At 33.8% G+C, this 13507-nt stretch overlaps 1 protein-coding gene across 1 annotated transcript; it reads left to right on the top strand.

The window, feature by feature from the left end:
- The first annotated feature begins 2309 nt into the window (after positions 1-2309).
- dnaaf10 (dynein axonemal assembly factor 10) lies at positions 2310-13507 on the top strand. Its single transcript, XM_061966150.1, has 8 exons — positions 2310-2604; positions 6645-6745; positions 6865-6995; positions 8554-8655; positions 8726-8841; positions 10843-10977; positions 12798-12895; positions 12991-13507. Exons 1-8 carry the CDS (start codon positions 2419-2421, stop codon positions 13196-13198), a joined length of 1077 nt encoding a protein of 358 aa, XP_061822134.1. The 5' UTR covers positions 2310-2418; the 3' UTR covers positions 13199-13507.

Raw genomic sequence — 13507 nt, 5'->3', positions numbered from 1 at the left:
GATGTCGCCTGAATGAAATAACATACCGAAACAGTTATTGCAAACCACAACAATACATTGATATTTGTTAATGCACCATACTATAAACAAATAAAATTTCTCGTAAATAAGGAACTGTTACTTAAATTATTATATTTAATTAGGCATATATTTGGACACTACAATGTAAAAAAAGAAGGTCCTACCGTAATGTTTACATTTAGCGACCTCTTGAAAATGAATTTTACCTTTGCAACCTCATTATACTATTGGCTAAGTTTTATATTCATAAATGTAAGTTTCTCAATACCCGACCTGTTTTTTGTGCCTTTAAAAAAATAATTAGAACTCTACGTTAAAACACTCTCTACCTCTGACAATCAAAAAGCTGTGAAAACGATGATGCTGTGTTCCAAATTTAAATTATTTACTATATATATATATATATGTATATATATATATATATATATATATATATATATATATATATATATATATATATATATATATATATATATATATATATATATATAGCATATATATACTATATATACTATATATATACTATATATACTATATATATACTATAATAATTTAAATTTGGAACACAGCATCATCGTTTTCACAGATTTTTGATTGTCAGAGGTAGAGAGTGTTTTAACGTAGAGTTCTAATTATTATTTTAAAGGCACAAATTTAAATTATTTACTATATATATATATATATATATATATATATATATATATATATATATATATATATATATATATATATATATTTATTTTCTCTCTCTCTCTCTCTCTCTCTACAAATTTAAATTATTTACTATATATATATATATATATATATATATATATATATATATATATATATATATATATATATATATATATATATATTTATTTTCTCTCTCTCTCTCTCTCTCTCTCTCTATATATATATATATATATATATATATATATATATATATATATATATATATATAGTAAATAATTTAAATTTTCTTTATTGAATTTACAACCCTCTGGCGCTGATTTGTTTTTGATTGATTTATTGAAACTTGTATTTGAGTACCTTGAAGGTAGAAAAGCGCTATACAAGTACAACCCATTTATCATTTATTAGTAGATTGCACAGTACAGTACATATTCCGTACAATTGACCACTAAATGGTTAACACCCGAATACGTTTTTCAACTTGTTTAAGTCGGGGTCCACGTAAATCAATTCATGGTTGTACTGTTTTTGTACTTATTTTGATTATTATTATTTCTCTATTGTTTTTAAATGTTGCAGTTTATAAATTAAGGTTTATAAAATTAAAAAAAATTAAAAACATTTATCGACCTCATCATTTACACAGTATGAAAAAAAATTTGAAAAGGAATTTTACCTTTGCAACCTCATTATACTATTGGCTGAGTTTTATATTCATACATGTAAGTTTCTCAATACCCGACCTGTTTTTTGTGCCTTTAAAAAATAATTAGAACTCTAATTTTTTTATTTTATCATATTGTAGTGGCAGGCTACGGGGTCTTAGCCAATGACTTTGGCTGGGGGCGGGACTTTCGGGAGAGAGAGGGAGGTGACGTTGTAGGAAGGAAGCGTTCGATTATTGCCGAAAATAGAGGAGACAAAGAGGAGACACACATTGGAGTTGTTGTGTGGTTGAATTGCATCTTGTGCAATAAAGACAAGACAAACAAAGAACTTGTATGAGCCTACATTCCTGGGATTATTACACTGGTGTCAGACAAAGAACTTGTATGAGCCTACATTAGACTTAGACTTAGACTTAGACACACTTTAATGATCTACAAGGGAAATTATTCAACACAGTAGCTCAGTTACAATGATGGAAATTGTAAGGATAGAAAGGACAATGCAGGTATAAATAGACTAATATAGCGATAAAAAAATCTAACATATATACATAATATGTGTACAGTATATTATAAATACAGACATATTATATTATGTCTGTAACATATGCATATGTATGGGATTATTACAATATTTTTGTGTGCTTTTTGTTACTTATTGATGTTTATGTGTTACTTATTGTTATTGTATGAAAACACTTGATTATCGTTATTGGAATTCTAAAATGCTTGTATTATACAATTATCAAAATAAAGTTTTTGAAAAAACGAGCTCTCCTTAACATTATCCCACCACATTCTAAACGACACAAACACATTTCTATTTGTTAATTTGCCATACTATAAACAAACACAATTCGAATTGCTCGTAAATAGTCAATTGTTACTTAAAATACTATATTTTAATCAGGCATATCTTTGGACACTCCGTTGTGAAAAAGAAGAAGGTCCTGCCGTGACGTCATATGTTTGGGCATGGAAGCTAACATTTGACGAGCTCTCCTGAATTATCGTCCTTTCGCAGTTTCCATATTATTTTCACTTAACTCCCAAGATGTCCTCGCCTCTTTCGAAGCCTCAAATCATCGTGCACCTCCAGAAAAGTTTAAACTACACCGTGTTTGACTGTAAATGGGTACCGTGTAGCTCCAAGTTCGTGTGCATGGGCAACTTTCCGAGAGGAACCGGAGTGATGCAAATCTACGAGATGCAGCATGGAGAGGCTCAGCTTATCAAAGAAGTACGCACACATTAAAGAGTGTTTTATAATCATAAATGTCATGTAGGTACAATTTGAAAGGATTGGGTCGGGAATGAGACAGGGGCTTCGAGAATATTCCTGCTTGTGCCCCGTCACCATAGCAACAGGCTACGAAGTATCTACCTTTATCACTCTAAATCATAATATTGACCTGAAATAAACGGCATAAATACCGAATATACGAACCAAGACTTGTTATACTTGGTTATTTTGCTGTATTTTGTGTTATTATAATGTAGATATACAAACCCCGTTTCCATATGAGTTGGGAAATTGTGTTAGATGTAAATATAAACGGAATACAATGATTTGCAAATTCTGTTCAACCAATATTCAAATGAATGTACTACAAAGACAAGATAGTTGATGTTCAAACTCATAAACTTTATTTTTTTTTGGTAAATAATAATTAACTTAGAATTTCATGGCTGCAACACGTGCCAAAGTAGTTGGGAAAGGGCATGTTCACCACTGTGTTACATCACCTTTTCTTTTAACAACACTCAATAAACAATAGGGAACTGAGGAAACTAATTGTTGAAGTCTTGAAAGTGGAATTATTTCCCATTCTTGTTTTATGTAGAGCTTCAGTCGTTCAACAGTCCGGGGTCTCCGCTGTTGTATTTTAGGCTTCATAATGCGCCACACATTTTCGATGGGAGACAGGTCTGGACTGCAGGCGGGCCAGGAAAGTACCCGCACTCTTTTTTTTACGAAGCCACGCTGTTGTAACACTTGCTGAATGTGGCTTGGCATTGTCTTGCTGAAATAAGCAGGGGCGTCCATGAAAAAGACGGCGCTTAGATGGCAGCATATGTTGTTCCAAAACCTGTATGTACCTTTCAGCATTAATGGTGCCTTCACAGATGTGTAAGTTACCCATGCCTTTGGCACTAATACACCCCCATACCATCACAGATGCTGGCTTTTGAACTTTGCGCCGATAACAGTCTGGATGGTTCGCTTCCCCTTTGGTCCGGATGACACGATGTCGAATATTTCCAAAAACAATTTGAAATGTGGACTCGTCAGACCACAGAACACTTTTCCACTTTGCATGAGTCCATCTTAGATGATCTCGGCCAAGAGAAGCCGGCGGCGTTTCTGGATGTTGTTGATAAATGGCTTTCGCTTTGCATAGTAGAGCTTTAACTTGCACTTACAGATGTAGCGACCAACTGTATTTAGTGACAGTGGTTTTCTGAAGTGTTCCTGAGCCCATGTGGTGATATCCTTTAGAGATTGATGTCGGTTTTTGATACAATGCCGTCTGAGGGATCGAAGGTCATGATCATTCAATGTTGGTTTCCGGCCATGCCGCTTACGTAGAGTGATTTCTCCAGATTCTCGGAACCTTTTGATGATATTATGGACCGTAGATGTTGAAATCCCTAAATTCCTTGCAATTGCACTTTGAGAAACGTTGTTCTTAAACTGTTTGACTATTTGCTCACGCAGTTGTGGACAAAAGGGTGTACCTCGCCCCATCCTTTCTTGTGAAAGACTGAGCATTTTTTGGGAAGCTGTTTTTATACCCAATCATGGCACCCACCTGTCCCCAATTAGCCTGCACACCTGTGGGATGTTCCAAATAAGTGTTTGATAAGCATTCCTCAACTTTATCAGTATTTATTGCCACCTTTCCCAACTTCTTTGTCACGTGTTGCTGGCATCAAATTCTAAAGTTAATGATTATTTGCAAAAAAAAAAAGTTTATCAGTTTGAACATCAAATATGTTGTCTTTGTAGCATATTCAATTGAATATGGGTTAAAATGATTTGAAAATCATTGTATTCCGTTTATATTTACATCTAACACAATTTCCCAACTCATATGGAAACGGGCTTTGTATATGGACTATTGTTAGAATAAGTATAATGTAACAGTTAGTAATAAAGGTGCAAGGATTCACCTCTTGATATTATTACACAATGATCAATGTATTTGATTATTATATATTTTACGGAATTTGTAAAAAAAAAAAAAAACTAAATGGAAAAATGCTACCACTGTTTTTTGTAAATAAAATTGTTTCTTGTTCTTTTATGGTTTGTTACTGTAAATACAAAAACGGTACCACTGTTTTTTTACGATTACATTCTGGGAACTGAGCAGCCAGTTCTTTTTTTTCTTTTTTTTTTCTTTTTTTTTTTCCGTAAAGTCTATTTATTGTCGTTTTACAATTTCATGGATAACTTGCTTCGAAGTACAATTTTTATCGTCAAATTTATGGATATTGTTGCTTTCATGGTGTCCATCCATCCATCCATTTTCTACCGCTTATTCCCTTTGGGGTCGCGGGGGGCGCTGGAGCCTATCTCAGCTACAATCGGGCGGAAGGCGGGGTACACCCTGGACAAGTCGCCACCTCATCGCTTTCATGGTGTATTACTGTAAATAGAAAAACAGTACCACTGTTTTTTTACGTTTACATTCTGGCAACCAAGCAGCCTTTTTTTTTTTTTTTCAACCGTAAAATCTATTGTCATTTTTACGACATACACTTTGATGGATAACTTGCTCCGAAGTCATAAGTCAACCAGGTATTTATTTTTATTTTAACAAAAATATTTTGTAATGTATGATAAGAAAATATTTGTTACATTATTAAGAAACACAAAACTATCCATCCATCCATCCATTTTCTACCACTTGTCCCTTTTGGGGTCGCGGGGGGTGCTGCCCCACCCCTTCGCTTTAGTTTTTATTTTACAATTTGTCGCACTTTTATTATTATTATTTTTATTTAGCAAATTTTTACTTTTTTCCCGACCCCTTTTACCATATTGCGTTTGTACTATCTTGTTCAGCTCATTCATTGTTTATGTTCTTTGTTTGTTTTTTGTTTTGTTTTGTTTTTTGCTCTATGCTTTTTTAACCTGTAAAGCACTTTGGTTCAATTTAAAAAATGTTGAAAACGTGCTATATAAATAAAGTTGACTTGACTTGACTTGACAGGAGCCTATCTTAGCTGCATTCGGGCGGAAGGCGGGGTACACCCTGGACAAGTTGCCACCTCATCACAGGGCCAACACAGATAGGCAGACAACATTCACACTCACATTCACACACTAGGGCCAATTTAGTGTTGCCAATCAACCTATCCCCAGGTGCATGTTTTAGTTCATTATTATTACAGATTATAACTACTTTACAATCCAACTAACATTACAATATTAACATGAACAATATTATTATTACAGATTGAAATATAAGTCAAGCAGATATTTGAGTATTTATTATTATTTTAAGAAAAAAATTTAATGTATGATAATATAATATTCATCCATCCATCCATCTTCTCCCGCTTATCTGAAGTTGGGTCGCGGGGGCAGCAGCCTAAGCAAAGAAGCCCAGACTTCCCTCTCCCCAGCTACTTAGTGCAGCTCTTCCCGGGGGAGACATAGCCTCTCCACCGTGTCCACCCGGTGATAACATAATATTTGTTACATTACTAGATAATATTGACTAAAAATATATGCAATTTTTTTTGTCAAAACGGAAAAAAAGAAAACATTTAAAATAAAGATTAAAGTACTTTATTGGCAAATATTGTTTCCAAGCTTTCGCGTGCCACATCAAATGGTGGGCCAAATCGAGCCCCCTGGCCTTGAGTTTGACACCTGTGTTTTTTTAAAACGTGCACTTGTCCAGGGTGTAGCCGGCCTTCTGCCCGAATGCAGCTGAGATAGGCTCCAGCACCCCCTGCGGCCCCGAAAGGGACAAGCGGTAGAAAATGGATGGATGGATGGAATTATGATATTAATATACAGTATACTGGTGTGCTTTTTGAATGAAAGGCTTTGAACACTCACTGTGCCCTCGCCCTTTAACTTGAAGGGAGCGCTTCAGCTCACCACCACAAATAGATTGCAGTCCTATGGGGAACAATGTCTCAAAATATTCCCGTGGATCAGCAAGAACATCGCTGCAGTCCACAAAAAAAAAAAGTCCGTCCCTGTAAATGAAAATTATTACCTAACCTTACACTATAGTATTTCTTTTTGCTGTCCTTTAGGTAGAGAAACCTAAACCCATAAAGTGCGGGACATTTGGGGCCACGTCTCTTCGACAAAGACACATAGCAACGGGAGATTTTGACGGCCATCTCAACGTATGGTAATCCATTAAAAAAACACATTTATGTTCTAGCTGTTAATGTTTTTTTTATTCAAATTCGTGTCCTAGTGCAGTGTTTATTAGTTTGCGATTCATGCAAATGTTCCCGATGTCCACAGGAACCTGGAAGTGCCCGAGGTGCCGGTGTACAGCGTGAAGGCCCACAAGGAGATAGTGAACGCTATCGATGGCGTTGGAGGCTTGGGGATCGGCGACGGCGCGCCCGAGATCGTCACCGGAAGCAGAGACGGTAAGCCAGCTTCTGAGTCCAAGTACACAAAAATGTGTTATTTCTGGGACAAACACCAAAGGTCTTTGTGCAAATACACACATTTTTCAGGCTCTCAGTGTTATGTCAAAGCAGGAGGGACACAATAACAACGATAAGGAAGTGTACATGTTGGATCTACCGAAGTAACTAGTAGATAACTGACTAATGAATGGATTAAAAAAACACCCACAGAAAAAGGAAATAAAAAAATAAAAAAAGTAATCCCCCAATTTTAACCCTATAAATATATTTATATATATATTTTTATATATATATATATATATATATATATATATATATATATATATATATATATAATATGTAATCCCCTAATATAAAAAATGTAATCCCCGAATTTTAACCGCATATATATATATATATATATATATATATATATATATATATATGCGGTTAAAATATATGTGTATATATATATATATATATATATATATATATATATATATATATATATATATGCGGTTAAAATTCGGGGATTACTTTTTTTATTTCCTTTTTCTGTGGGTGTTTTATATATATATATATATATATATATAAAATGTAATCCCCTAATATAAAAAATGTAATCCCCCTATTTTAACCGCATATATATATATATATATATATATATATATAAAAAATGTAAAAAAAATGTAATCCCCGTATTTTAACCGCATATATATATATATATATATATATATATATATATATATATATATTGTAAAACATTACAAGAGAGCTGTTCAACTCTTTTCATTTTGATACACATATATGACACTTTTTTAAACATATTATTCCAATTATTGATTTACTTAGTTAAATTTGTTAAACATTGAGCATCTTAGCGTATCTAGAAAAGCGCTAAATAAACCCAATGTATAATTATAAATGGGGGTGTCACATTTTTTTTTTTTCTTGCTGATATCGGACCAATGTATTGACATTGGTCCGATATCAGCAAAAAAAAAAAAAAAAAGTATCGGATTATATGGACTTGCATGTAAAATGTCCGATACAAGCAGTCCTGCAGCGTGTTTACTTGTGCAAAGTTAACATCGAAATGTCCGCCACCAAATACACCATTTTTCTATTTTAGTTAAGTCATTATAAAAAAGTAAACCTGCTAGGCTATAGGCTACTAGGAGCTAGCAGATACACAACAGCTAAGCACACAATAGCACTCGAACTTCTAGGGATGCACAAAAACATCGCAATTCTTATTCATCCCGATTATAAATCGATTAAAAAATATGTATATATATTTTTAATCAAGAATCCATTTTTAAAAATGTGTTTTTAGACCATTTCCGTTCAACCAGAATGAGCTTTTATAACCTGTACCCTAAAAAGTGTCATTATAATTACTATACCATATGATACATTGCGAGAATTGGTTCGAATCAAGAATCGTGTTAATCTGAATCAAATCGTGCTACATGCTACAACTACTATGTTGTCGTGAACATTGACGAATGTAATACTAATACTTCACTGCTTTGCTGTAAGAAGAGAGTCAACAAGTCCTCTGTGATGATTACAGGCACGGTCAAAGTTTGGGACCCCCGTCAGCGGGACTCACCCGTGGCCAACATGCAGCCCGTGGAAGGCGACGCCAAGAGGGACTGCTGGACCGTCGCATTTGGTGCGTCCAAGGTCGAGTATAAGTCTCTCAAAGCCCTCATTAACTTATGGGGACTTTACTGTCACGACAGGTCACGCCTTCAACGACCAGGACCGATGCGTGTGCGCCGGCTACGACAACGGGGACATCAAACTGTTTGACCTGCGGAATATGTCCTTGCGATGGGAGACCAACATCAAGAACGGGGTGAGGTCACTTTAACTTTGTAGACAAAAATACCCGTGTCCACATTATCATTGCAAATATTAAAATAACACCGCCATTCCTTTGTGCTACATTTGTGCTGTAAATGTTTAGTTTGTGCCGTCACAGTTTTTAAGTTATTCTAAAATACATTTTCTGACGAGTGACGTCATCCAGACCCCCCCACCTTGTGAAAATCTCCTCAAACTTGTCCCATTTGTTTGTGCTGCAAAACATGTTTTGTCTATTATAGTGTTTATGTTATGTTATTTTAATATTCATAATCAACCCATAAAATAACAACTATAATAGTTAGACAAAAACATTTGTACAGCACAAACAAATGGGAGAAGTTTGGGAAGATGTTGACAAGGTGGGGAGCTGGTTATGAATAATAACATGTTAATATCATAAAAACTATAATAAATGATAGCATAAAAACTATAATAGTTGATAAAATAAAAAACATAATAGTTAATAACATAAAAACTATAATAATTAGTAGCATAACAACTATATTAGTTATTAATAAGATAACAACTATAATAGTCAATAACATAATCATTATAATAAATAAAAGCATAAATTCTATAATAGTTAATAACATAAAAACTATAATAGTTAATAACATAAAAACTATAATGGTAATAACCATAAAAACTATATTAGTTAACGTAAAAACTATAGTAGAAATTGCATAAAAACTGTAATAGTTAATAGCATAAAAACTATAATAGTTAATAAAACAAAAACTATAACGGTTTTTAGCATAAAAACTATAATAGTTAATAAAATAAAAACTATAATGGTTAATAACAAAACAACTGTAATCGTTAATAGCATGAAAACTATCATGGTTAATAACATAACATTTATAATAGTTAATAGCATAAAAACTATAATAGTTAATAAAATAAAAACTATAATGGTTAATAACATAACAACTATAATAGTTAATAGCATAAAAACTATAATAGTTAATAAAATAAAAACTATAATGATTAATAACATAACTGTAATATTTAATAGCATACAAACTATCATGGTTAATAACATAACATTTATAATAGTTAATAGCATAAAAACTATAATAGTTAATAAAATAAAAACTATAATGGTTAATAACATAACAACTATAATAGTTAATAGCATAAAAACTATAATAGTTAATAAAATAAAAACTATAATGATTAATAGCATAAAAACTATCATGTTAATAACATAACTGTAATAGTTAATAGCATAAAAACTATAATTGTTAATAAAATAAAAACTATAATGGTTAATAGCATAAAAACTCTTAACAGTTAATAAAATAAAAACTATAATGGTTAATAGCATAAAAACACTTAACAGTTAATAAAATAAAAACTATAATGTTAACAACATAACTATAATAGTTAATAAAATAAAAACTATAATGTTAACAACATAACTATAATAGTTAATAGCATACAAACTATAATAGTTAATAAAATAAAAACTAATTAATAATAGCATAAAAACTATAATGGTTATTAGCATACAAACTATAATAGTTAATAGCATAAAAACTTTAATAGTTAATAGCATAAAAATTATAATAGTTAATAAAATACAAACTCTAATGGTTAATAGCATAAAAACCATAATAGTTAATAAAATAAAAACTATAATGGTTATTAGCATAAGAACTATCATGGTTAATAAAATAAAAACCATCATAGTTAATAGCATAAAAAATATAATAGTTAATAGCATAAAAACTATAATAGTTAATAAAATAAAAACTACAATGGTTAATAGCATAAAAAATATAACAGTTAAAAAATGTGCAGCACAAACGAATGAGACAATAAAACAATTCGATTTGAAGTACTATGGAGCGTTGAGACTGGCAAAAAAAATCAGATCTTTGTCACTTGAGGGCAAAACATTCAGATATGGTGTGCAGTGTAAACAGGGCCAGTGATCCTAGCACAGACAAAAGACGCTAACAGGTCATTCCTGCCGTCTCTGGGCCAGGTCTGCTGCGTGGAGTTTGACAGGAAAGACATCAACATGAACAAGCTGGTGGCCACCTCCCTGGAGGGCAAATTCCACGTCTTTGACACGAGGACTCAGCACCCCACCAAGGGCTTCGCCTCCGTTTCCGAAAAGGTAATCTGAGTCTGGAGCGCCCGGCGCGTTCTTGGCTCCCGGGTGCGGAAAATGTCAAACCAGTGTTGTTTTTGCATTTGCGGAGTTCCGAGGGAAATGTTGGCACACACGTCACACGGAGCATTTCCACAGCTGGAAGTGTTTGTCCTGTTTTCTTGGGATTTCACATTGCTGTTAAAGCCCCGTCTATAACTTATTGATGAAGACCAGTGGAAGAAGAAAACATTTCGTTCTCCTCCGTGACTATAAATAGTATCATTTGTCTATAAAATTGTTATAAGTACACCTCTGCACAACATTGTGTCCTTATTAACATGAAATAAAGAAATATAGATCAACTTCCAACAAAGAATAGCTTTAACATTGGTTTTAGTCTGTAACAGAAAATATCTAAACTGCATCAATTTGGTTAAAATTCTATTTAAAAAAATTAATAAATTAATTATTTAAAAAAATTGACAGACTTGAGCCATTTGACAGTGAAAAATGAAAGTCAATAAAGTCGATATATAATAATAAATTATAATTGATCAGCAACATTAACTCAGAAGCACAATCTATAAAACACTTTCAACCCACAAAACAAAATTTGGGCTGTTGTTTTTACTGCATGATACTGATAAAGCATTCCAGACAGGTTCACATATATAATGGGCTACAATGAGAAACCTTGTAGCCATTACTGACTTTTAATGGTCAAAGGTATAGATATGTATGTCCAAGTTAAAGGAAACGGCAGGCTATCTTCTTTTAATAGATTTATTACAATCTTTGGCATGCTTGGTAATGTTTGCTGTGGTCTGGAACAACGTGACACACAAACAACTATCTGAAATGTGTCATGAGTAATGCAAAACTAAATTATATACAAAGAGGATAAAAGTAAAGGATATTAAATGAGCTCAAATAGAATAGAATAGAATAGAAAGTACTTTATTGATCCCTGGGGGAAATTCAGCACCACAGTTCGCTCCCAATAGACAATAAACACTTAGGTATTTTTTACACGTGAATAATATAAATGCAGTATATTATACAGCATTATTCACATGTAAATAATAAAAATACAGTCTATTATACAGCATTATTCACATGTGAATAATATAAATACAGTCTATTATACAGCATTATTCACATGTGAATAATATAAATACAGTCTATTATACAGCATTATTCACATGTGAATAATATAAATACATTATACATTTACAGTACATGTACAGTCAAAAGGAACATATGCATTATACAGTCTGATGGCTGTGTATATATATATATATATATATACCTACAAACGAGACATTATGATGCAATATGTACATACAGCTAGCCTAAATAGCATGTTAGCATTGATTAGCTTGCAGTCATGCACTGACCAAATATACCCGATTAGTACTCCAACAAGTCAATAACATCAACAAAGCACACCTTTGTGCATACACGCACAGTATAAAACGTTTGGTGGACAAAATGAGACAAAGAAGGAGTGGAAGATTTTACATGTAAACAAACTGTTGCGTCACAGTCCACACTGTGGTGAGTTCAAGAACCGCCGAAATTAGCAGGACAAAACGATGTTTATCAGTGGAGCATACACACATACATATTAAACAGTGGGCTTTATAACAATTGGGAAGGTTTGTGTCATGTTTGTACTCAAACAAAAAACATACTAAAACAAAAAAAATATATTCCCCCATCTTTTTCCATTTTCCATCCTTTTTTAAAAATGCTCCAGGGAGCCACTAGGGCGGCACTAAAGAGCCGCGGGTTGCTGACCCCCGTTACATAGCCTAACGAAAGACGTTTTGTTGTGATTTTAGGCGCACAAATCGACCATCTGGCAGGTGAGACATTTACCGCAGAACCGAGAGATCTTTCTGACCGCAGGCGGATCAGGCAGCCTTCATCTATGGAAATAGTGAGTCCTCCATTTTCAACTCGCAGACCACGTTCACACTCCTTATCTTAAAGGTGCTGATATCTTAACGCGTATGCGGCGGGTGTCACCCACAGCGAGTATCCCGCTCGGAGGATGGAGCCGGACTCAGACGGCATCAGCGTGGGCGTAGCCGGGACGGTCAACCTCCTGCAGAACGTCACGCTGTCCACTCAGCCCGTCGCCAGTCTGGACTGGAGCCCCGATAAGCAAGGCCTGTGCGTGTGTGCCGGTTTTGACCAGTCGGTGCGCGTGCTCATCGTCACCAAACTCAATTTGGTATGACCAATCCCGCCTTTACACGCCAGAGCAGGGTTTGACTTCCAAACCTTTGGATGGAAACGTTTTTGTTTTTTTACATGTGCCACCTGAGATCCTTTGAAGTGACTTTTACATAAAAGATGGGAAAGGTCAGCCATTGTGGCCGTCCTGGCTCGGTTTGATCTCTCCTACTGACCTTTACCTCCTGGCACCCCGTGGGCACCATCCACCCTTCACTCTACAATCTGTACACATCATCCAGACGTCCGATTTGAAAGTACAAACACATGTCAAATATTTACCTTCAATAAATCAGAGGTACAGTCGAGTCTA

This window comes from Nerophis lumbriciformis, linkage group LG02, assembly GCF_033978685.3.
Source record: "Nerophis lumbriciformis linkage group LG02, RoL_Nlum_v2.1, whole genome shotgun sequence".
Taxonomy (NCBI): Eukaryota; Metazoa; Chordata; class Actinopteri; order Syngnathiformes; family Syngnathidae; genus Nerophis; species Nerophis lumbriciformis.
The sequence above is the reverse complement of the archived record's forward strand: the minus strand, read 5'-3'. Positions and strand labels throughout refer to the sequence as shown.

What these genes read in the sequence shown, in the direction of transcription:
- dnaaf10 (XM_061966150.1), top strand. Translation starts at nt 2,419, where the DNA reads ATGTCCTCGCCTCTTTCGAAGCCTCAAATCATCGTGCACCTCCAGAAA. An exon ending in GACGGCCATCTCAACGTATG is followed by an intron (nt 6,746 to 6,864) that starts GTAATCCATTAA and finishes CGATGTCCACAG; the next exon opens with GAACCTGGAAGTGCCCGAGG. An exon ending in AGCCTTCATCTATGGAAATA is followed by an intron (nt 12,896 to 12,990) that starts GTGAGTCCTCCA and finishes TGTCACCCACAG; the next exon opens with CGAGTATCCCGCTCGGAGGA.